General features: G+C 50.0%; 1 protein-coding gene across 1 annotated transcript in view; it reads left to right on the plus strand.

Moving 5' to 3' along the window:
- Window positions 1–25,755, plus strand: part of LOC126175700 (uncharacterized) — a 53,068-nt gene that overhangs the window by 9,263 nt on the left and 18,050 nt on the right. The window contains exons 5-6 of the mRNA XM_049922635.1: window positions 10,008–10,194; window positions 21,347–21,483. Of these exons, the coding sequence (XP_049778592.1) occupies window positions 10,008–10,194; window positions 21,347–21,483 (324 nt within the window). The remainder of the gene's footprint in view (window positions 1–10,007; window positions 10,195–21,346; window positions 21,484–25,755) is intronic.

Raw genomic sequence — 25,755 nt, forward strand, 5'->3', positions numbered from 1 at the left:
AAAAATTCCTGTTAGTTTCTGATCACACTTTTATCACCCTGTCTTGTAAGTTCAATATCATTGCTATGTAATGGAATATTTGGCAGTAACACTCAGAGTAATTATTAACAAGCTTATACAGAGTCATTAATTCTTTCATAATGTATCATTGCATCAAGTGTGCTGTGATGATGTGTGTTTACATGTGCTTGGTAGCAAATACTTACGATTATCATGTTAGATGGCAGGCCTCCTGGAAATAATTCATTGGCGTGGTTACGTAATTTTTAACCACGATCTGCACACCACCCCAGTGCTTGTAGGTATATCTCAGTGAAAAGACAACACCCTACTTTCAAATGTACATTTCATAGTCATGCTTCACCATTTCATTTGAACATAACTCGAAAAACAAATTCCCAAAACTAATTAAGCAATGCGAACAAGTGCTGCACAGCTTAGTGGCTTTTTTGGAACACTGTGACAGCATATGAGGCACATTGGACTTTGTTAAACATTGAAGCATTCATATTAGAATTTTAAAGACTTAATTGCTGCAGTTAGCTTTCTCTCGTCCACGAAGATTTGAACAAGTGTACCTTTAGAGAAATCGACACCATTCCGTGCTTAACTCCTGGAAGAGCATTAAGATAGGTTGGGATGTTGACAAGGGCCTATAAATTCAGCCCTTTACACTTAAGCATATGGAGTCGGAGAAGGATACATTTTGGGAAAGGATAACCGCTATATTCAATAACAGTTATGTGCAGACACAAAAAGGAGTGGACTATACAGTGGCAATGTTCTTTTGATAGCATTTTTTCACGTTATAATACAGCTGTGAAGGTAAAATAATTTATCTTGTTCTGATGACATTGACACATGCCGATGACCCTCATTGATGTAGGAGCTTTACACTACGGTCACTTAGAATAATAATAAAATATCCACATGACCATTTTAAGGAAATCATCATTTTTCTTTTTCACACATTCCACTGTCCCACTGACCACATGTCTTTTGCTCCTTACACTGTTTGCCCTTCCTGTATTGGACACGTACCCTGCCACCCACAGTACCCTTTCTTTGAGGAATACTAGTCATGCAAGGTATACAGGAGAACTTCTGTGAATTTTGGGTTAAGAAAGAGGTACTGGTGGAAGTAAAACGGTGATTGCATTTCATGAGTTGAACATGGTTAGCTTAGTCGCCAGAGCATTAGCCTGTGAAAGACAGAAGGTTCCAGGTTAAAGAGTCTTGGTCTGGCACACACTTTCTCAATAATCCTGAAGTTGCATCTAATTTGTTGCCCACACTGTTAACTGCTAAAATGAATTTTGCATCTTAATTCCTCCAACTTTCATTTGACCATGTTTTCGTGTAAACCTAGTTATCTGGATGTAATTTGAGATATACTGAAAGGAAAATCGGAGAATAATAACCCATGGCCTAAGAAAAGAAGATTTGAAGACTAGACTGTACAGGATAACATATCTGAGAATGCTATTGTGTGTTTTGAGGATGTTAATGACTACGCAATGACAGACCATTCACATAATTAAGTTCCAAAATGTGTTGCTTTCACATTGGAAATTGCAGTGGCACTGGTTTCCAAATCCTTGTAGGCTGTCAATAAATATTTTTAGCTATTCCTGCTACTATGGCTGCAGCTGAATGCAAATTCATTTATGCAGGACTTGTTCTTCCAGAAGAAAGGTTTCAGGATATGGGCGCTGTTTGGATTGTACATTGTTACATAGTTAAGTTCTTACCAAAATTGTTTGCTGCAAAACTACAGTTTTTTCATGAAAGTACTGGATGAATAAATAAGTCCTTTTCCTGCAGGACAGATGTGATGCAGAGAGCTTGCATCAAATTAGCTTCTTGTACAAGTTTAAGTATTTGAGGTATTTTATGTTAAAGAGGTTTATGATATGTCTATAGTTATTAGTTCTATTCAAACTCTTATTATACTATTGCTAATTTCTTCTGCAGATTTCATTTGTTATTAAAAACTTGAATAGGCTACAGGAATCATTATGCTGACTGCATGAAACTTCATGCCCATTCAAGATGTTGGTGACAAGAGCTTGCAGTGCAGACATAAATGTAGCACACAGTGTATGTTGCATCCTACACCAAATGGCAGCTCACAAGCTGTAGTCTGGCTGGGTTGAAGGTGCCACCCTGGATTACGGATACAGGCTGGCTGAACTGAGATGGGCCCATTGATGGGCCAGCCTGCCTGACAGGCTAGTGGGCTAGCAGTCAGCAGCACAGGAACTCTGACCACCCTCTTAAGCCACTTCCTCATCTGTCTCTCAACATGTCCCTTTCAAACCCTCCTTCAACCTTCCCCTCAACCTCCCCCAGCGGGTTTGGGGGTAAGAATAGGCCCGCGGCATTCCTGCCTGTCGTAAGAGGCGACTAAAAGGACTCTCAAACGTTTCGGTCTTCATGTGATGGTCCCCTGTTGGGTTTGACCTCCTTATCTCAAAATTCTTCCGAAGAGCAAGCCAATTGGGGAATGGCGCCTTACTTGGTGCATTGTGTCCATTGTGCATTGAGACCTTCTGCCAGCTTATTCGTCATTGCATTGCAGTCCTGCCCGCTCTCCAACTCTTGGGCATGGATACGTTCCTGTGTGCATTTTCCGCCATGCACTGTGCAGTGCCGCTTTCTGCACTGACAACAAACATGGAATACTTGTCACCTAATATCCAGCACGGTAGCCAGTCCGTTGTGGTGGGGCCGCCACGTACCCTGTTGGTTGTAGCCCCCTGACAACACAGGAATCGCTCTGCTGATGCCTGCACCGTTAACTCCCCACGTATGCCAAGGAGTAGATGCCTATCTCCCTGGGGCATCGGGACTCCCGGCAGTCTCTAAGTGTTCTCGGACTCAATTTAATGCTCAGAAACATAATCTGAAAACGTTCCCCTCCCTGGCCACATCGTGGGAGGAGCACAAGTCTCAGGATAGCAGTGACAGTTATTCGCCCCAGTTCCTAGTTTGTACGAGAGGTGATGGGGAGTCTTTCATGTCCACAAAGCCTCAGTTTTTTTGTAGAGCATTTAGAGGACAAGTTTGGGGAGGTGGAGGGCTTGTCCAAAATGCGCTGTGGGTCCGTTTTGATAAAAACGGCATCCTCTGCCCAGTCACGAAGGTTACTTGCTTGTGACAAGTTGGGAGATGTTAACGTTACCATCACACCACATAAGAGTTTAAATGTGGTCCAGGGTATTATTTTCCATAGTGACCTACTTTTGCAGTCTGATGACGAGCTGCGTGCCAACTTAGAGCGTTGAGGTGTTCATTTCGTCTGGCGCGTTCATCGGGGTCCGAAGAATAATTGTTGTTACCGGTGCCTTCATTTTGGCCTTCGAGGGTGATACAGTACTGGAGAAGATCAAGGTGATGGTCTACCAGTGTGATGTCCCTCCCCCATGCGGTGCTTAAAGTGCTGGAGGTTTGGCCATATGTCTTCCCGCTGTACTTCCAGCCTCACATGTCGAGATTGCGGATGCCCATCACATCCCAATACTCCATGTGCCCCGTCTCCCATCTGTGTCAACTGTGGAGAGCATCATTCACCTTGCTCGCCAGACTGCAAGATGTTACAGAAAGAGTGAAAAATCATGCAATATAAGACCCTGGACCGACTGACCTATACTGAGGCTAAGAGGAAGTTTGAACCGTTACATCCTGTGAGAATGACATCTTCATACGTTGCTGCTACAATACCCATGCTAGCCCCATCAGTTCAGCGAATTTCAGCCAGATCGCCAAGCCGTACAACTCCACATGCCCCCTTGCCCATGGGGGGCACTACCCACCCTGTTGCTTCTGCACCACCTACCTTGGAAGCAACACCCTCCACCCATTGGGGACGTCCGTCCCCACTTCTAAGCTGGAGAAGTGACCAACTTCTTCGACTACTCTCGCTCTCAAGGGGTCCTTTGGGTCCCTCCCTTCCCAGGTTTCCACAAGCGGGAAGGATGACGTCAGACAGTGGCATAAGTGCCCACAAGCAGCTGGTCGTAGGGCTTCGCGATCCTCCTCCATCCCGGAGGAAGACCTCTAAGGCCAAGGAACTTGCGGTGGCACACACCCCATGGCAACATTCGAGCTCTGCGTGCGAGGATGAGGTGGAGATCCTGGCGTCTGCTGAGGACCTCAATCTCGCCAGTCCCTCAGACACCTTGGATAGCACTTGTACAGGTGCTCAGTCAGTGGCAGCCGGTGACCCAGTGGCGTAATATGCCTCCCCAGTCCCTTCACGCCTTTCTCAGCCATGGACAATATCATCCTCCAGTGGAACTGCAGTGATTTTTTCCACCATCTTTCTGAGCTCTGACAGCTTCTCAGCCTTCACCCTTTCCTCCGCATTGCTCTTCAATAAACTTGGCTTCTGGCAATGCGAACCCCTGCCCTCCGTGGCTATCGGGGTTGTTATAGGAACCGGGCAGCTTATGAAAGGGTATTTGGTGGCGTCTGCATCTACGTCCTCCACTCCCCTCACAGCGAGTTTGTCCCTCTACAAACACCTTTAGAGGCTGTCGCTGTTCAGGTGCGGATGCCATAGCTGTTACTGTCTGCAGTCTGTATCTTCCACCGGATGGTAATGTCCCGCAGATGGGCTATGAATAAGGCTGACTGGGACTTGTTCTCCTCCGTTGTCACTATTGAGCCTCTTTCCAATGACGCCATTGATGTGGTGGTTCACTCTGTCACCACCGGCATCATTACTGCCGCAGAATCTGCTATTCCCTGTTCTTCTGGGTCCCCTCAGTGGAGGACTGTGCCTTGGGTCGCCCGAGATTGCTGAGGCTATTAGAGATCATAGGTGGGCACTCCAGCATCACAAGTGACATCCCTCATTACCACAACTCATCGCCTTTAGACGGCTCCATGCGCGGGACTGCCACCTCATTTGCCAACACAAGCAGGAGTGCTGGGAACGGTATGTCTCCACCATTGGCCTCCGTACCTCTCCATCGCAGGTATGGGCCAAGATTCGGCGACTCTATTGCTATCCGACGCCCGTCAGTGTCCCTGCGCTTTCACTGAATGGAGAAGTTTGTACTGACTCCGACACAATTTCCAACAACTTAGCAGAACATTTCGCTCAGAGTTCCACTTCTGCGAATTACCCACTGACTTTCCGCTCCATTAAGGAGTGGTTCGAGTGTCGGAGCCTTTCATTTCACACGCGTCCTCCTGAATCCTACAATGTTCCATTCAGTGAGTGGGAATTCCAAAGTGCCCTAGCCGCTTGCCCTGATACAGCTTCCGGGCCAGATCACATCCACTGTCAGATGCTGAAACACCTCTCAGTGGACTGCCAGCGACGCCTCCTCGACCGTTACAACCGTATCTGGGTCGAGGGTGAGTTTCTGTCGCAACGGCGGGAAAGCATCGTTATCCCTGTTTTGAAACCTGGTGAGAACCCATTGGAGGTGGACAGCTACCGCCCCATTAGCCTCACCAGCGTTCTTTGCAAGTTGCTTGAACGGATGGTGAGCTGGTGGTGGAGTTGGGTACTCAAGTCCCGGGGCCTTCTGGCTCCGTCTCAGGGTGTGTTCCGTAAGGGCCGCTCTGCTGCCGACAATCTGATGAGCCTGGAGTCAGCCATCTGTATGGCCTTTGTCCGCTGTCAGCACCTTGTCGCTCGCTTTTTTGACATGTGGAAGGCATACGATACGAGCATCGTACCTTCCGCGTGCAAGTTGCGGCCTCCCATAGCGTCCCCCCCCCCCCCCCCCCCCCCCCCCCCCCCCGGTCAGAGTTCAGGAGAACGGGGTACCGCAGGGATCTGTCTTAAGTGTCTGCCTGTTTTTAATTGCAATTAATGGGCTCACTGTGGCGGTGGGAACGTCTCTCTCGGCGTCCTTTTATGCTGACGACATCTGCCTCTACTATAGCTCCATTGGCTTTGCAGCTGCTGAACGTTAGCTGCAGGGCGCTATCCGCAAGGTGCAGTCTTGGGCTGTAGCGCAGCCATCTGTATGGCCTTTGTCCGCTGTCAGCACCTTGTCGCTCGCTTTTTTGACATGTGGAAGGCATACGATACGAGCATCGTACCTTCCGCGTGCAAGTTGCGGCCTCCCATAGCGTCCTCCCCCCCCCCCCCCCCCCCCTTGCCACATGTCAGGGCTATGGCATTGTTTACACTGACGATTCGATGGTTGCTGGTCGTGTCGGTTATGCTCTCACTCTAGGAGACCATTACGAACAACACTCATTGCCGGCTGGCTGCAGCGTTTTCACTGCTGAGCTGGTTGCCATCTCTCGTGTCCTAGAGTATATCCGCTTCTGCTCAGGTGAGTCCTTCGTTATCTGTAGCGACTCCCTGAGCAGTTTACGAGCTATTGACCAGTGTTTCCCTCGCTCTCGTCTGGCGATGGCTATCCTGGACTCACTCCCTACTCTTGCCCGTTGCGGCCGCTCTGTGGTCTTTGTGTGGACCCCAGGCCGTGTTGGGATACCGGGCAATGAACATGTTGGCCGCCTGGCCAAACAGGCCACCAGTAAACCATCTCTGGACATTGGCCTCCCAGAGACTGATTTTCGAGCAGTCTTACGCTGCAAAGTTTTCGCACTTTCGGACACTGAATGGTGCGACCTGACCACACCAAACAAACTCCGTCCTATCAAGGAGACGACGAATGTATGACGGTCATCCATGCGAGCCCCTCGCAGGGACTCAGTTGTCCTTTGTCAGCTCAGCATTGGCCACACCCGCTTGACACACAGCCATTTACTGCGCCATGAGGACCCGCCTGTATATCGCTGCGGGTCGCCTTTGATGGTGGTCCACATTTTGTTGGACTGTCCCCTTTTAACTGTGCTCAGGCAGATGTTTGCACTGCCCGATAAGCTCCCTGCCCTTTTAACAGATGACAACGCTATGGCAGGCTTAGTTTTGCGTTTTATTCGGGCAGGGACCTTTTATCACTTAATCTAAGTGTTTGTAGTTTTTTTTGTGTTGAGTCTGGTCTTTGGCCTATGATTTTAGACTGGGTTTTTTAGTGTGTTTCTGAATGGTTGCCTTCTCCTTTTTTCTCTCTTATGATCGGCCAACCACTGTCACACTCTGTGTGATTTTAATTCCTTTTGTGTGGTCTCTGTCTGAGTCTTTCTTGTCCTGTGTCGTCTCCATCGTTCGTTTTTCTTGTGTTTGGATGTTTGAATTTTTTGGAAAAAGGGACCAATGACTGTCGCGGTCTGGTCCCTTCAATCCCACAAACCAACGAACAAACCTCCCCTCTACCTGCCATGTCAAGATGCCTCCCTCAACCTGCATCACACAACCCTCCCTCAACATGCTAACCTCAAACTTCCCTTCAACCCCCTCAACCTGCCTCATCAACACGCCCCCTAACATGCCTGCTCAGCCCCCCCACTAAGCCCCCAACTTGCCCTGCCAAGCTCCTTCAGCCCACATACACTCCTCAACCTACCCATCCCTTAACTCCCCCAACCACAACACACCTCAGTGCCTCCAGCACGTCAACCACTGCTTCAACTCCATGCCCTCAACCTGCACATGCCCCTCAACCAGTCCCTTTAATCCACACATGCCCCAGCACTGTTTCACCACCTCAACCTGGGTACTGCCTCAACCCCCTCCCCCCAAATGAGGACCCTCCATGTTGCCTCAACCACCATGTGCCTCCCCCTCTTATCAGCCAGCAAGATGTGCTCACGCACCCTCTCCCTCAACCAGCACCACGTCTCACTTCCACAATCAAGCAAACTGCCTCAGTCACTCAACACATCAGGCCATTCCCCTCTCCCTCTGTGATGCTTTCCCTCTCAACAAATCCCCTCCTCCTTACCCATGAATTCGAATTGAGTCCTTGCACCTTGACCCACCCACACCCCTTACACATGGAGCCAACCCCTCAACACTGCCTCCATCCATGCAGTCTGTACCTATAAACTGTCCCCTCTCCGCTCTTCAACATACTGCCTCCACCCATTCAGAATAAATAAGTTATTGTGAATGTTTGGTAGATGTGAACGATACTTATGTAGTTCTTGTTTTGTGCAGTGTCATTGATATTAACAAACATATAGTAAAACATACTGCCAGAATTAAATTTCAGGATGTATCATGACTCAAATATGGATCATGACTTTTCGTAGCCTGTGTTCCTAGCAGCTGAGTTATTCAGAGACTCGTCATAATATAAGGGGCATTCAAAAAGAGATAAGCCGGAGGCATAATTACAGAAACCAGTACATGTATATCAGAAGTATTGACCCTGGCTGTTGAGACACTTGTCCCACTGTGACACAGTTCGGTGAATGGCTGTCTCATAAAATTCCCAGGGCTATGATGTTAACCAGTTCCTCATGTACAGTGAATCCTTTCCCCCTCAGAGCATTTTTAAGTGGACCAAAAATAGCATAATCACAGAGAGGTCTGGACTGTATGGAGGGTGGCCAAGAACGTCCCATTTGAATGTCTGCAGGAGTGCTGCGACTGTTGGCCGCATGAGGCTTTGCATTGTCATGGAGCAGAATGACCCCACGGGTGAGATTGCATGGTCGTTTTGATTTGATGGCTTGGTGAAGGGTGGTCAAGGTTTGCAAGTAACGCTGGGCATTCACTGTTGTCCTGTGCTGCAGGAAGTGAATCAGATATGGGTCATCTTGATCAAAGGAGAATATCAGCATAACCTTTCCTGCACTTGTATGGATGGCCTTGGCTTTTTTTGGTGGTCCTGGTCCTGGTCCTGGTCCTGGTCCTGGTCCTGGTCCTGGTCCTGGTCCTGGATGCTTCCACTGGAGACGACGACGTTTTGATTCTGGTTCGATGTGATGACATTATGACTCATCTCCAGCCACCTCTCTTGCCAGGAAGGCATTTCCTTCCTGAGCAGAGCGCTGCAGATGAGCAAGACAGTGGACCGTTCAATACGCTTCTTGGTGTGGTTGAAGACTGTGGGGCACCCATTGGGCACACAGTTTGCACATGTGCAGTCGTTCCTTCATGATGATGTGATCACTTCTGCCACTCAATCCGACCATGGCAGCTATGGCTCTCTCTGTCACTTGACAGTCCTGGGTAATGACTACATCCACCAGCTGGACGATGACATCGGTAATTCAGTGTGATGCTCCAGACCGTGCATCATTGCCTAATGACACACATCCTTCCCTGAAGCGCTTGTGCCACGTCGTGACCCTTGCAAGGGAAATGCAGTGTTTGCCGTACACTTGTGACATTTGTTGATGAATGTAGATTCCTCCTCCTCCTTCCGCTGTCAGAAAACGAACACCACCTTTTGCTCTTCTGTTGACGCCTGTTACAATGCGACTGGCAATGCTGGACGATTGATGCATGCTGCTGCTAGCTCTGTCTAGTCATGTGACATGCATCATGCGCTCTAGCGACAGGCTGTGAACTTCCACACTCTGATTGGGACCACACCTCGTTACACATGTCAAGAGATTAGTCTCCTGTCACCAGTTTGCGAATCGAGACTTCGGCTCGTTTCTTTTTGAATGCACCTTATATTATAGCTTCCTTATAATATAGCTTCACTATGCCAGTCAATGTCAAACAGAGGCTGCTTTAGCTTAAACAGTAGTTTTAATTTGTGAATTTTGCCTCTATATATGAAGTCTAGCAAATTGAATCTTTGAACGTGCCTTGACAACTCACTCTGTAAGAGCAGTTTGGAAAGGCAAGAACCTGTTTGAGCACCAGCCTGGATTTGGGTTAAAGCTGCTAAGAAGTTTTTGGGAGCAACACTTATTTTTGATGTTCAGTGTAATGGATGTAACGATTGCATTGAGATCTTTTCCTTTTAAGTACTGTAAAATATATAGCCAATTTCTAACCATAAATAGTATTTTTGATGAATTAACAGACGCATTGCATTCCGTACAGTGCTTGTGGTACTCCGTACTTGTTGTATATTTATAGTATATGTCTTGGGACTGGGGAATAGATCATCAGCCCCATATTTTTGACGTGATTAAATTTACTTCTGTTATATTATACCTCCATACAGGTACAAGAATGAAAAAATACCATGTTTGGTTGGTTGTATAGCAGAACTGACAGAGGAAGAAGAAGCAATGCTGCTACATCCAGGAAAAAATGATTTTTCTGTGATGTTCAGCTGCCGCAAGAATTGTGCACAACTGTGGCTTGGGCCAGCAGCATTCATAAATCATGATTGTAGAGCAAATTGTAAGGTAAGGATAACAATTTTTATACTGACTCCTTTAGAACTGTATTACTAGTTAAAGATAAAATTTCTCTGTATCATACTTCATCTCAGGAGAAAACATTTATGAAGAACCTACCATTGCATTTATGAACATTTCTGTGCAAATGTAGTGTTCGTCAGTGAAAATGAGGAGGAAATCAGATTTGTTGTGGCAGAGTCCTTCACTTCTGCAGGACCAGTTTTAATCTGGCTCTGCATCTGTTAGCTCCACCGCACCCTTCTCCGACCCTTTCGTGTTCACATACTGAAGACCTTGCCTATGATCAGGGTCCCTCATGCTGCGTCCTACAACACCTTAACACACAACATTATAAAACTTGTCTTAGTCATTATTTTATACAAAGTTTGACGGTGATTGAGGTTCTGATAATTGATTTATGCAGCCTGATTTTAAGTTAATTTTTCTTCATCTAAACAGATAGTAATAATGGTACAAAATTATAAATTGTTTCTGTTCAGTCACACAAGTCTTTAGGTGTGTGTTGTTAAAATTCATTCCACAGTCCCATTCAGACATACCATTTAGTGAGTAAGGAAATTGCAGTAATTGAACTTAAAATTTCTGGTACCATTAACTATCTGTTTTAACTATTTTATGAGAAAACTGTTGAACAAACTTTTACATGTAATCAGGATTACTAAAGTGCGCATCATTTACGACGGCGGACAAGTTTAGGTTAGTTCTGCACATCTGACGTCACAAAACGCAGTCGGCCAATGAACAGAGAACGACGTCGCCAGAGCTCGACTGCAGTGCAGAGCACGGACGAGTGTCTTCAGTTTAGAAACGTTCAGTCATAAATAAAGTAATTGAACAAAAGCAATGTCTTGAGAGCAGACTTTCTTTTACAGAAAGTTTGGAAAAAGCATTCTTTATACCAATTGCTTCATATTCTATTAATTAATTAAACCAAATAAGCAATAAGCCCACTAATTCAGGCGATAGCAAGGAAAGGTGTTTGTATCATTCTCACGAACTTTTCCGCAATAAAGAACAGCGGTAATCGTTTATTTCCTATTGTACTTCGACAAAATGTGAGTAATTCATAGCCTTACCAACAGTGTTTGTCTGTATTTTGCGTGACATGTTAAAGTCCTCCAGGAGCTCTCTTAAATGACAAGATGCGTTAGCATAATGGTTAAGGTGTTTAGTTGCTAAGTGAGAGGATCTGAGTTCAAACCTCGTTCGGTGCTTTATATTTTCTGTATTTAAAAACAATATCGAAGTGTCTTACTTCATGAATTTTATTTGTTTGAATGTAATTTTTTGAAATTTCTAGTGCTTTGTCTCCTCTTATAATCATAATAAGTTTTTGGTTTTTCTAATTTTGTCCTCCAATATTTCTTTTTACAGCAATTAAAAACAATTAAAAGGCACACATACAATATTCATGTTATCTGTTTTGTTTGTATATCTTCTCTTCCGGAGTTGCTGTTTTACTATTCATATTGAGATATGTTCTTTTGTGACAGTATAAAAAGTATTATTTAGAGCAGAATTTTGGCCCATACGTTGCCGAGCTACTTGATCGTCGGACGCAATTTTTTGCTTCACTGCTTTGGCAACATGATCATATTCAATGTTTTCGTCAACTGATCTATGTTTTGGCAAGTATTTGCTGTCCGTTGTGACAAACACAAATTGTTTGTGCACTGTGCCTCACTGACAAATATATTTTAGTTTTTTCTATGTTTTATTATGTCCACAATTCAGTTGTCCACAATTCAGTTCTGTGTACTTTGCCAACTTTGTTTTAATCAGAACTTTTTAGAAAAAAATCGAAATAACTCTGGTATAAATAAAACTTCTATTACAGTTGCGAAAGACGGAATATTTCTCAGTATTACATATGACACGTATCTGGTATTTAAATTAAATGAGATATTGTTATAAGCAAATTTTACATGAAATTTAGGTACAATGTCCACATTTCATTCTCAATATTGTGGCAACTAAAATCGATCATATGGAAAGTCTACGCTATGGACTTTACCTCTGCAAACTTTTCAAGATTTCGTGCAATGGTTTACTACATTTAATGCTGCACAGTAACTGCATTGAACATCGAAACAAAATTAAGTAATTTATGGGGGGAAGGTATCAGTCAAGAAGATGTATAAAAATCAAATTTTTGGGCCAAATGGTTTTTGAGAAATAGAATGATAAGTGTCAAAGCAGTCAGAACACTGTGTGTCAGCACAGGCGAGCAGTGCAGTGATGACAAAATCGTCCACAGTGCGGAATGCAGGGAGCATGTCTCTGTAGCAGTGAAAGGGTTAATGCGGCCGTGGCTTCTTTACTTCATAAACTACACGCTCCTCCCTAAACGTAAGATTGCGAACTACACTATACTATGGCGCTGCTTCTCTTGGCGCGTGCGTCGTTTGCAACTTGGCAATGCAGCAATCTCCCGCAGCGTTGCTCACATATGAATAGTATTGAAATGCAGAGTGCAGGTAAGCCAGAAAGTGAACTGAAATAGATGCAGAAACTTAAGCTAGTCTCATGTCTGCCTGTTTAGATAAGCGGAACACAAAGTATGAATAAGATCCCCCGCCCAACTACCCTAGCACATGACAACATGATAGGACTACAGCATAGCTGCTGATTGGTGCACGCGGACAACTTGGACTCCGCTCTGCTCCACTCCCGGCCGGCTCTGCTCCGCTCCCGGCCGGCTCTGCTCCGCTCCCGGCCGGCTCTGCTCCGCTCCCGGCCGGCTCTGCTCCGCTCCCGGCCGGCTCTGCTCCGCTCCCGGCCGGCTCTGCTCCGCTCCCGGCCGGCTCTGCTCCGCTCCGCTCCGCTCCGCTCCGCTCCGCTCCGCTCCCGGCCGGCTCTGGCTCCGCTCCGCTCCGCTCCCGGCCGGCTCTGCTCCGCTCCGCTCCGCTCCGCTCCCGGCCGGCTCTGCTCCGCTCCGCTCCCCTCCGCTCCCGGCCGGCTCTGCTCCGCTCAGCTCCGCTCCGCTCCCCTCCGCTCCCGGCCGGCTCCGCTCCGCTCCCCTCCGCTCCCGGCCGGCTCCGCTCCGCTCCCCTCCGCTCCCGGCCGGCTCCGCTCCGCTCCCCTCCGCTCCCGGCCGGCTCCGCTCCGCTCCCCTCCGCTCCCGGCCGGCTCCGCTCCGCTCCCCTCCGCTCCCGGCCGGCTCCGCTCCGCTCCCCTCCGGCTCCCGGCCGGCTCCGCTCCGCTCCCCTCCGGCTCCGCTCCGCTCCCGGCCGGCTCCGCTCCGCTCCCGGCCGGCTCCGCTCCGCTCCCGGCCGGCTCCGCTCCGCTCCCGGCCGGCTCTGCTCCGCTCCCGGCCGGCTCTGCTCCGCTCCCGGCCGGCTCTGCTCCGCTCCGCTCCGCTCCGCTCCCGGCCGGCTCTGGCTCCGCTCCGCTCCGCTCCCGGCCGGCTCTGCTCCGCTCCGCTCCGCTCCGCTCCCGGCCGGCTCTGCTCCGCTCCGCTCTGCTCCGCTCCCGGCCGGCTCTGCTCCGCTCAGCTCCGCTCCACTCCCCTCCGCTCCCGGCCGGCTCCGCTCCGCTCCCCTCCGCTCCCGGCCGGCTCCGCTCCGCTCCCCTCCGCTCCCGGCCGGCTCCGCTCCGCTCCCCTCCGCTCCCGGCCGGCTCCGCTCCGCTCCCCTCCGCTCCCGGCCGGCTCCGCTCCGCTCCCCTCCGCTCCCGGCCGGCTCCGCTCCGCTCCCCTCCGCTCCCGGCCGGCTCCGCTCCGCTCCCCTCCGCTCCCGGCCGGCTCCGCTCCGCTCCCCTCCGCTCCCGGCCGGCTCCGCTCCGCTCCCCTCCGCTCCCGGCCGGCTCCGCTCCGCTCCCCTCCGCTCCCGGCCGGCTCCGCTCCGCTCCCCTCCGCTCCCGGCCGGCTCCGCTCCGCTCCGCTCCGCTCCCGGCCGGCTCCGCTCCGCTCCCGGCCGGCTCCGCTCCGCTCCCGGCCGGCTCCGCTCCGCTCCCGGCCGGCTCCGCTCCGCTCCCGGCCGGCTCCGCTCCGCTCCCGGCCGGCTCCGCTCCGCTCCCGGCCGGCTCCGCTCCGCTCCCGGCCGGCTCCGCTCCGCTCCCGGCCGGCTCCGCTCCGCTCCCGGCCGGCTCCGCTCCGCTCCCGGCCGGCTCCGCTCCGCTCCCGGCCGGCTCCGCTCCGCTCCCGGCCGGCTCCGCTCCGCTCCCGGCCGGCTCCGCTCCGCTCCCGGCCGGCTCCGCTCCGCTACCGGCCGGCTCCGCTCCGCTCCCGGCCGGCTCCGCTCCGCTCCCGGCCGGCTCCGCTCCGCTCCCGGCCGGCTCCGCTCCGCTCCCGGCCGGCTCCGCTCCGCTCCCGGCCGGCTCCGCTCCGCTCCCGGCCGGCTCCGCTCCGCTCCCGGCCGGCTCCGCTCCGCTCCCTTCCGCTCCCGGCCGGCTCCGCTCCACTGCCAGCCGGCTCCGCTCCGCTCCCCTCCGGTCCCGGTCCCGCTGGCTCTGCTCTGCTCCGCTCCGCTCTGCTCTGCTCCGCTCTGCTCTGCTCCGCTCTGCTCTGCTCCGCTCTGCTCTGCTCCGCTCCCGGTACCGCCGGCTCTGCTCTGCTCCGCTCCCGGTCCCGCCGGCTCCCGGTCCCGCCGGCTCTGCTCTGCTCCGCTCCCGGTCCCGCCGGCTCTGCTCTGCTCCGCTCCCGGTCCCGCCGGCTCTGCTCTGCTCCGCTCCCGGTCCCGCCGGCTCTGCTCCGCTCTGCTCCGCTCCGCTCCCGGTCCCGCCGGCTCTGCTCCGCTCCGCTCCCGGTCCCGCCGGCTCTGCTCCGCTCCGCTCCCGGTCCCGCCGGCTCTGCTCCGCTCCGCTCCCGGTCCCGCCGGCTCTGCTCCGCTCCGCTCCCGGTCCCGCCGGCTCTGCTCTGCTCCGCTCCGCTCCGCTCCCGGTCCCGCCGGCTCTGCTCTGCTCCGCTCCGCTCCGCTCCCGGTCCCGCCGGCTCTGCTCTGCTCTGCTCCGCTCCGCTCCGCTCCCGGTCCCGCCGGCTCTGCTCTGCTCCGCTCCCGGTCCCGCCGGCTCTGCTCTGCTCCGCTCCCGGTCCCGCCGGCTCTGCTCTGCTCCGCTCCGCTCCGCTCCCGGTCCCGCCGGCTCTGCTCTGCTCCGCTCCGCTCCGCTCCCGGTCCCGCCGGCTCTGCTCTGCTCCGCTCCGCTCCGCTCCCGGTCCCGCCGGCTCTGCTCTGCTCCGCTCCGCTCCGCTCCCGGTCCCGCCGGCTCTGCTCTGCTCCGCTCCGCTCCGCTCCCGGTCCCGCCGGCTCTGCTCTGCTCCGCTCCGCTCCGCTCCCGGTCCCGCCGGCTCTGCTCTGCTCCGCTCCGCTCCGCTCCCGGTCCCGCCGGCTCTGCTCTGCTCCGCTCCGCTCCGCTCCCGGTCCCGCCGGCTCTGCTCTGCTCCGCTCCGCTCCGCTCCGCTCCCGGTCCCGCCGGCTCTGCTCTGCTCCGCTCCGCTCCGCTCCGCTCCCGGTCCCGCCGGCTCTGCTCTGCTCTGCTCCGCTCCGCTCCCGGTCCCGCCGGCTCTGCTCTGCTCTGCTCCGCTCCCGGTCCCGCCGGCTCTGCTCTGCTCTGCTCTGCTCTGCTCCGCTCCGCTCCGCTCCCGGTCCCGCCGGCTCTGCTCTGCTCTGCTCCGCTCCGCTCCCGGTCCCGCCGGCTCTGCTCTGCTCTGCTCTGCTCCGCTCCCGGTCCCCAGCCCTACCATGCTCTTCACTGCTTTCTTCTCCCCGGCCGCCAGATTCACTAGACCTCCGCTTCTTTCCCTCCCTGATTGCCACTCTCGACAGGCTTCTCCCCTCCCCTGCCGTCACTCTCGACAGGCTTCTCCCCTCCCCTGCCGTGGCCTGCCCTTCCTGCCCAGCTGCGGTCCTCTCCCTCCCTTCTCCCCCGTCCCCTTCCTTCCTGCTCCTCTTTCCCCTGCCCTGCCCTCCCTTCCCCTCGCCCTACTCAACCTCTTCCCCTCCCCTCCTTCCCCCACCCTCCTGGCCTCTCCTCCCTCACCCTCCTTTCCCCCACCCTCCTCCTCTCTCCTCCTCCCTCACCCTCCTCTCTCCTCCTCCTCCTCCCTCACCCTCCCCCCTCACCCTCCTCCCTCACCCTCCTCACCCTCCTCTCTCCTTCACCCTCCTCTCTCCCTCTCCTCATCACTGACATACAGAACAGAATCCTGGAACTTGATGTGTAATATTTGTCTCTTAATGCGTAACCAGTGTGTCCTTAAGTTAATTCAGTGGAACCACTGTAGAGACTGTCATCTGCCAGAACTTCAACTCCTGATTTAGTCCTGCTGCCTGATCTGTGCTGCTCCCCAAGAAACACATTTTACAGACGATCATTCTCAAACTTTTCGAGGTTACCATGCTGACCCTGTGAGAGTGTCTGTAGGTGGCTGTACGTTGGCTCATACTGTCATCAGTGATTGTGTCCTATACTAAATTGGAAGTAATAGCAGTGTGTGTAAAAACCACTCTAGAGATTACTATTTGCAATTCTTGTTTACCCCTGTGCAGGGCACTTGCTTATTTAGCCACCTTATTATGATCTCTCCTTCCCGCTCTTGGGGATTTGAGTCTCTCTCTTTCCAGTCTTGATCTCTGTGTCGACATGCTTCAGTGCTACCCAGTACCCATGCCACTTTTTCGGCTATTGATAAATGCCAATCTTTGTGGTATATATCTCTTTCTGGTGACACTGTCACTTCCTTTAGAATCAGTTACCACATTGGGCTCTCCAAAAGGCCAGCTGGTGGTTGTCTCCCTTGGACTATATTGCTGATGTTACTGGGGATATCTCCATCATAATTGCCCACACCACTGAAATTTCTGTCTGCCTTTGTACAGGCCCCCAACACCTGTGGTTGGTATTATGTTGTGGACCAAAAATGTTGCAGCAGCTATTCAGGTCTCTACAGTGTCTGAAGTGATACCCCTCGCAGATTGCCCTCAGCACTTCTTTGCAGATCCATGAAACAGCTTGCTACCTATTTTCACGTTATAAAGGAATCTGGAATCTCTTCAGTCTCTCCCCTAGGAAAATCGTACCTGTCTTCCTAGGCATGGGCCAAGCTCATTAGTGTACTAAAGATCAACAACTGTTTGAGGTCGTCTTCTTCATGGTGATATTTCTACCAGTTTGGCAGTTCTGACAGTACATCTCACAGTCCCATTCCTGACAACTTCGGTCTCCTTTTTTAACACAGCTGCCTTCTGAACACACAAAAAACAACTTGTAGACATTCCTTTGTCCTTTTCCTCTCTCCCCTCCTCATAACCCTGAACTTTATAAAGAACATTAGCTGCTGCAGGCTCTTAACTTGTCTCATGATAAGGGCCCAGGCCTTGATTTTATTCATACTCAAATGGTTCAGTATCTGAGTGCATATCTCAGACTCCATCTGCTCTGGATCTTCATCCATATTTGGCTAGAAGATGTTTTCTCATCACAATGAGGGGGTAATGTCATTTGAGCCCTTAAACAGATACTGACCTATTGAAAGGATGGTAGCCAGATGGGTTAGCTTTGTTCTCGGACCGTGGGGCATATTGTCCCCCTATCACTGTCGTTTGTCAGGACAGTCTATAGCTGACCATCTGGCTAGGTTGGGAACAGAATCTGACAAGCTCTTTCTAAATGCCAACGCATCATTACCGTCTATTCGGGCATAAAACATTCCTTGACGTTATCACATTTTACTTATCTTACAGGACTGGAATGTTTGAGGCTCACTTCCCCATAAAATTTTTGTTCTCCTGATTAAGATAAGAATAGGTATGTTGCTCAAGTCCAAGAGAAAGACATCTTCAGGGCTCAATGCTGAATATTATTTTCTTCCTTATAAACATTAAGAGCCTAGTGGTCTTCATTGGACCATAGGTTTCTTCCACACTGAGTGTCGAAGATTTTCTATTTGGTAGACCTTAGACTGGGTCCTTCATCTATCCTCCTCAGAGCATTCTGCCTGTGTATTCCCGTAGCCTCTTCCTTGATAAGTACTCAGACTTCGAATTAGGACCCCAATCTATTTCAAGGACATGAAATTTATCCACCTGACTGTTTCCCAACTGTTCTTCAGGAATATTAGTGCTATTATCATTTACACCGAAAACTCAATCAATTACATGTAGTATGACATATCCGGCTGGTCAGCAACAACTTCTGTTGCTGGTCAGCAAGCACTTCTGTTGCTGGGAACATCTGCTGTCTTTGTAGCAGAACTGATAGGCATTAACAGAACCATATATTTTAATAAAGAGATCTCTTTCAACTGCATTTTAATTTGTAATGACTCAGTGAGCAATGTCCAGGCTGTTGGTTGATATTACTCTTGTTGCCTTGTAATATGTGCTGTGCAAGATCTTCTCTCTCACCTTAGTCATCATCCTTGCACAGTTGTCTTTCTCAGGGTTCCAAGTCATGAGGACATATTGAGGAATTAATGGGCCAAATGTTTGAGGAGTTTAGCGATTACTCACCCAACATTCGTTTTGACATTCCCTCCCAAGGATTTGTGGGTGCAGGTTACTCCTTTATTCACCCAAAGATGGAACAATGTGTTGTGGACTACTGACCCCTGTAGCAAACCCTGCACTGTTGAGGAGACTACATCCCCATGGCATTCCTTCAGGAACGAGCCCAGTATGCTGTGTCACTTCCATGTTTGGTCATATCTGATTTGTTGCTCTCTACACTGAGCACGGCCTTCTGGATAGTCATACTGTCCTCCAAGAACCACTTTTCTCTAGGAAACTGGTTTTTGTCCTCTAATGTTTGAAACTGCTTTTGGGGAGGATGAGTGTGGTTGGGGTTGGGGAGCCTTGTGTCGCACGCTGGACCTAGGTCCCCTGGACCTTACCTCCTCCACCAATTAGGGTGGCCATTTCTCTTTACCCTGTTTAATGTACATTTAAATGTAGTTAGTCTTTTTTCTGCCACACCTTTTTTTACTTTCTCAGAAGTCTCTCTTTGTGTAGCACTTGGTTGAAGGCAAGACCTTAAGGATTCCTTTTCCTTGATACTAGCCAATGACGAAAGAACGGTTGAATTTTTTAATACTTTCTCTGAGAGTGAGAGTGAGAGTGAGAGTGAGAGTTCTGCACTCTGCACCCATCTTAGGGATTTTGACAATGTTGTTTCGGGTATGAGATGGTTGCGTGAGTGCTCCTCACGCCACCTGCTGTGCCACGGACATGACACACTAAAGCGTCTATGCACTGACTTGATTATTGGGAAAAAGCATGAATTCCAACACAGGAGCTGAGAAAAAGTGAACTAAAATTGTATCATCAATGGAGGCAATTACAAAAGTATGAAGGAAAATTGTCACATGTTCGGAAGTGAAAATACATTTTTTTGTACTTGGGGATATAGCACTTGTTAATGCTTCGAATGTGATTAGTATTGAAGAAGATAACCAGTTTTTGGTCAGTCTTTGGTTGAAAGGATGGCAGAGTTTCATGCATGGAACTGATTGCCAGGTAATTGAGAAAGAGAGCTTCTCAATGAAAAGCAGCAGTAGTGAACAGGTGAGAAATAACTGTAAGAGAAATTTCATTGTGTTATTTTTGAATTGTGTTAAAAAAGAAACTGAACTTTTGAAATAGCTGGCAGTGGGAGAGTGCTGCAGCTATCAAGGGCATGTATGGCGAGTATAGACAACTTACTGCCATTAGTAAGTGAGCTACACTTTCACGGCCTCCGCATGGAAGTTTGCGATAGTACCTTTGTATACACTGATGGCTCTCAGACTGACCGTTGGGTTGGGTGTGCCTTCGTGATTGGCACCAGTGTCTTTCGATATCTGCTTCTAGCACACTGCTCAGTATTTACAGCCGAGCCCTTTGCCCTGTATCAGGCCACGGAGTACATCCAGTGACACACTTTTCAATTGTATCCTCTGCTCAGACTCACTCAGTGGCCTTTGAAGTCTATGTGTGCTGTACACCATCGATCCCTTAGTGCTGCAGGTCCATGAAAACTGTTACTTGCTCACTCTTGGTGGAGCCAGTATGATGGTTGTGTGGGTTCCTGGTCATGTTGGTCTGCCAGGAAACGAGGCTGCTGCCACGGCTGCAGGCATCGTACCTCAGCCCACGAGTTCCTTTATTCTCTCCAATGATCTCTCTGTCAGGAGGTGGTGTCCCTTTGGCATCGCCAGTGGTCCTCGGTTCACGGGAATAAGCTCAGCCATATTAAGCGTCTCCCAGTGACTTAGATGACTTACTTTTGGCCCTCCCGCCGGGAGGAGGTCATTTTAACTTTGGCTGCGTATTGGGCTCTGCCTTTTTAGCCATCTTCATTTAATAAGTGGTAGTACCCCACCACTTTGTATACAATGTGCCCAAATTTTAACTGTCTGCCACTTCCTGATGGAATGCCCATTTTTTAACCGTTTACGTTCCTGCTTGGGTTTGCCGTCTTGAGTTGTCGGCCGTTTTAACAAATGACACGCGGGCTTTGGACCGCGTTTTACTTTTTATCTGCCAAAGCAACATGGCAAAGGCGGTTTAATTTTTAGTTTTGGACCTCTGTTTCTGTACGGTGTCTTTTTTAGCCCTTTTCCCACATGCCTGATTTTAGCTGTCTTCTGTTATGTCAATTGGGACTGATGTATAGTCATTTTTTAACTCCTGTCTTCATGTTCTATAGTTTTGTTATGGGCTCATAGGGCCCTAGTTGTTTTTCACACCCTAAAGCAAAGCAAAACAAACCCAGGTGTACGTGCAGACACTTAGAGAGAGAGAGAGAGAGAGAGAGAGAGAGAGAGAGAGAGAATTAGCAGTAGCATAATTATTCTGTTTCCTTATATCATTGACTGATTATGGACCAGAAGCATAATTATTGTTTCCTTATATCATTCGCTGATTATGGACTTCGTATCCCATTGTACAGTGACCTCACATGTTAACTGTTTATAGTGATTTTAGTTTTTCAGTAAGATTGTATTATTTCCACACAGTTATTTAGTGAGAATATCTTAAGTTGTAATGAGTGTGTGCTGGTTTACATACTGTACTATGAAGAATGTGTATCTGTCAAGAAATATTGAGGTTTGTGAAGAAATTATTAATCTTCTAAAAAAACTTACATCCAAGACCAATAGAAAGTACCCCACGTAGAAGTTTTGAGAGTAAATCATCTTTTTTTTTTCTTTTGTTCTTCTCAGTTTGTGGCAACTGGAAGGGATACTGCTTGTGTGAAGGTTCTTAGAGATATTGAAGTTGGAGAAGAAATTACATGTTTCTATGGAGAGGATTTCTTTGGAGATGGGAATTGCTATTGTGAATGCGAGACATGTGAGAGGTGAGTTGTATTAGTGTCAATACTTTTTTTATTCTTTTTAAATAACTAATTTTTTCTGGAAATATTTTATAGGATATCAAATTTAAGTACATTATGGGTAATAGATATTCTTAATAATTGGTGCAAAAATCTGTGGAATCTTAACATTATTCTTTAGAAAGGCATTGGCTAACCATTCCACAACTATAGTGTGGACTTCTCTAAATTTATTTTTGTTATAATGACTCAAGTTTCATTTATGAGACTGAATTTCCATAAACCGATTGTGTGAAATCAGCAGGTTATCAGGATTACTCGATGTTTTCCTCAAGTGGACCCTCACAAAGCTTGTAAAGACAAAGGAAACCTTACATCATGGCAGCTACAAGGAGGAGTTAACATTAAGCACTGCATTAAAGATATTTCTCATCTGTCAGTATCCCTCTCCCACCATCAAGAAAGGTTGGAATACAGTTCTCCCAATTAACTACCTTCCTAATGCAAAAATGGCAAGTACTGAGGTACATGACCACAGAACAGGAAATCTACCAAAATCATTCACAGAAGTAATGCTAGTGCACCTGATGAGGTGTTTGTTTGATTTGTTATTAGATTATGTGACAGGACATGCTCTCTTTATGGCTGCAGTTTATTGTAGGTCATTGGAACAACGAGAAGTTCATAGTGGTTGGAAGAAGGTGAAAGTCATTTGTGTTCTCAAGTTGATTTGCCAGAATGATGCACATAATTGGAAGCTGTTTGCTGCTTCTACCTGTAGTAAAATTAAAAAAACATATTCTGTGCTAAACTATTTTCGAACTAAAATCTGCTCTGGCAGGTTAACTTCGTAAATAGATCATAACACCAAAGTTGATGCTGCATCTTTACCTCTGGAAGACTTTCAATACTGTGTATTAAAATTATTAAAAATACGTAGTACACATTTACTTAATGAACAACATTCAACCTTGCAGATTATCACAGCAAGTTTGTGATTGAATTTACAGCTCCTAAAAGACAGAAATCAGCATGTTATTCTTAATGAGATGGAAACCTCAGATATAAAATAAACTTCAGGAAATTGTTATTGATTTGATGTTGTGTGTAGGAAAATTGCAAGATTGAAGACCAGTTAAATGCAAAAAAACGCAAAAAAACTTGTGATATATTGATGATTACTTCAGTAACTAGAACTTAACCCCTAATGTAAATAAATGTAACATACTGCACCTCCCCCCTGCGGGTTCGGGGGTTAGAATAGGCCCGCGGTATTCCTGCCTGTCGTAAGAGGCGACTAAAAGGAGTCTCACATGTTTTGGCCTTATGTGATGGTCCCCTCTCGGGTTTGACCTCCATCTTTCTAAATTATTCCGAAGAGCGAGCCAATTGGGGAAGGGCGCCTTACATGGTGCACTGTATCCGTCGTGCAATTAGACCTTTAGCCGTCTTTCTCGTCGTTGCAATGGTGTCCCGCTCGTTTTCGATCTCTTGGGCGATTACCACACTGCACTCTGCAGTGTTTCTTTTAACTGCGACGATGACCTTGGCCATTTTTGCACCTAAGATCCAGCACGGTAGCCAGTCCGTTGTGGTGGGGCCGCCATGTACCCTCTTGGTTGTAGCCCCCTGACAACACAAGGATCGCTCTACTGATGCCTGCGCCGTTAACTCCCCACGTATGCCAAGGAGTAGATGCCTATCCTCCTGGGGTATCAGGACTCCCGGCAACGGCCATCCTGCCAGGTGGCCTTTGCTGTGGCTGGGTGGCGCCCGTGGGGAGGGCCCTTGGTCGGAGTAGGTGGCATCAGGGCGGATGACCCGCAATGAAGCGTGGTACATCATCTCTCGCTGGCGGCCAGCCGCCAGCAGTCTCTAAGCGTTCTCGGGCTCAATTTAATGCTCAGAAGTACGATCCGAAAACGTTCCCCTCCCTGGCCACGCCGTGGGAAGAGCGTAAGTCCCAGGATGGAGGTAACAGTTATTCGCCCCGATTCTTAGTTTGCACGAGAGCTGATGGGGAGTCTTTTCTCTCCACAAAGCCTCAGTTCTTCGTCGAGCATTTAGAGGACAAGTTTGGGGAGGTGGAGGGCTTGTCTAAAATGCGCTCTGGCTCAGTACTGATACAAACGGCATCCTCCGCCCAGTCACGCAGGTTACTTGCTTGTGACAAGTTGGGGGATGTTAACGTTACTATTACTCCACATAAGAGTTTAAATATGGTCCAGGGTGTTATTTTCCATAGGGACCTCCTTTTGCAGTCTGATGACGAGCTGCGCGCCAACTTAGAACGTAGAGGTGTTCATTTCGTCCGGCGCGTTCATCGGGGTGCGAGGGACAATCAGGTTGCTACCGGTGCCTTCATCTTGGCCTTCGAGGGTGATACGTTACCGGAAAAGGTCAAGGTGATGGTCTACCGATGTGACGTCAAGCCCTATATCCCTCCCCCAATGCGATGCTTCAAGTGCTGGAAGTTCGGCCATATGTCTTCCCTCTGCACTTCCAGCCTCACATGTCGATATTGCGGACGCCCATCTCATCTCGATACTCCATGTGCCCCGCCTCCCATCTGCGTCAGCTGCGGGGAGCACCATTCACCTTGCTCGCCAGACTGCAGAATATTCCAGAAAGAGCGCAAAATCATGGAATATAAGACCCTGGACCGACTGACTTATACTGAGGACAAACGGAAATACGACCGATTACATCCAGTGCGAATGACAACTTCCTACGCCGCTGCTACAACACCTGTGCTAGCCCCATCAGTTTCGCGCCTGCCGGCCGGATCGACGAGTGGTACAACTCCTCCTGCCCCCTTGCCAGTGGGGGGCTCTACCCACCGGGTTGCTCCTGTGCCACCTACCTCAGGAGCAACACCATCCCCCCCATCGGGGACGTCGGTCCCCGCTTCTAAGCCGGAGAAGTGTCCAACTTCTTCGGCTTCTCACGCTCGCAAGGGGTCCCTTGGGTCCCTCCCTTCCCAGGTTTCCACCGGCGGGAAGGTTGACGATCGACAGTGGCGTAAGTGCCCACAATCTGCAGGTCGAAGGGCTTCCCGATCCTCCTCAGTCCCGGAGACTGAATCGGTGAAGCCCTCCCAGCCAGTTAAACCCAAGGAGCAGCGTGAGAAATCAAAGAAGAGCAGCTCTAAGCCCAAGGAACGCGCGGTGGTAGCCACCCCATCGCAACCTTCTAGCTCTGCGTCTGGGGACGAGGTGGAGATTCTGGCGTCCGCTGAGGACCTCGATCTCGCCGGTCCCTCAGATGCCGTGAATAGCAATAGCACTAGCACGGGTGCTCAATCGGAGGCAGCAGGTGACCCAGCGGCGTAATCTGCCGTCCCAGTCCCGGCACGCCTTTCTCAGCCATGGACAAAACCATCCTCCAGTGGAACTGCAGCGGTTTCTTCCACCATCTAGCTGAGCTCTGCCAACTTATCAACCTTCACCCTTTCCTCTGCATTGCTCTGCAGGAAACTTGGTTTCCAGCAATGCGCACCCCCGCCCTCCGTGGCTACCGGGGTTATTATAAGAACCGAGCAGCTTATGAAAGGGTGTCTGGTGGCGTCTGCATCTATGTCCTTAACTCTCTTCACAGCGAGTCTGTCCCTCTACAAACAGCTTTAGAGGCTGTCGCTGTTAGGGTGTGGATGCCGCAGGCTCTTACCGTCTGCAGTCTTTACCTTCCACCGGAGGGTGATGTCGCGCAGCATGTCCTGGCTGCGCTGATAGCCCAATTGCCGCCACCTTTCTTATTACTGGGCGACTTTAATGCCCATAACCCTCTGTGGGGTGGGTCAGTGGCAACAGGTCGAGGCGCCACCGTTGAGCATTTATTGTCGCAGCTCGATCTCTCGATTTTGAATGATGGTGCCTCCACACACTTCAGTGTGGCGCATGGCACCTACTCCGCCATTGACCTTTCAATCTGTAGCCCTAGCCTCTTACCATCTGTCCACTGGAGTGTGCATGACGACCTGTGTGGTAGTGACCACTTTCCGATTTTTCTGTCACTACCACAGCGTCACTCTTCTGGGCGCCCTAGCAGATGGGCTATGAATAAGGCTGACTGGGACTTGTTCTCCTCCACTGCCGCTATTGAGCCTCTCTCAACTGATGCCATTGATGCGGTGGTTACATCGGTCACTGCCGGCATCGTCACTGCCGCCGAGTCTGCCATTCCCCGTTCTTCTGGGTCCCCTCGGCGGAGGGCTGTGCCTTGGTGGTCGCCTGAGATCGCTGAAGTGATTAAAGATCGCCGGCGGGCGCTCCAGCGTCACAAGCGACATCCCTCCAT

This window comes from Schistocerca cancellata, chromosome 3 (genome assembly GCF_023864275.1).
Source record: "Schistocerca cancellata isolate TAMUIC-IGC-003103 chromosome 3, iqSchCanc2.1, whole genome shotgun sequence".
Taxonomy (NCBI): Eukaryota; Metazoa; Arthropoda; class Insecta; order Orthoptera; family Acrididae; genus Schistocerca; species Schistocerca cancellata.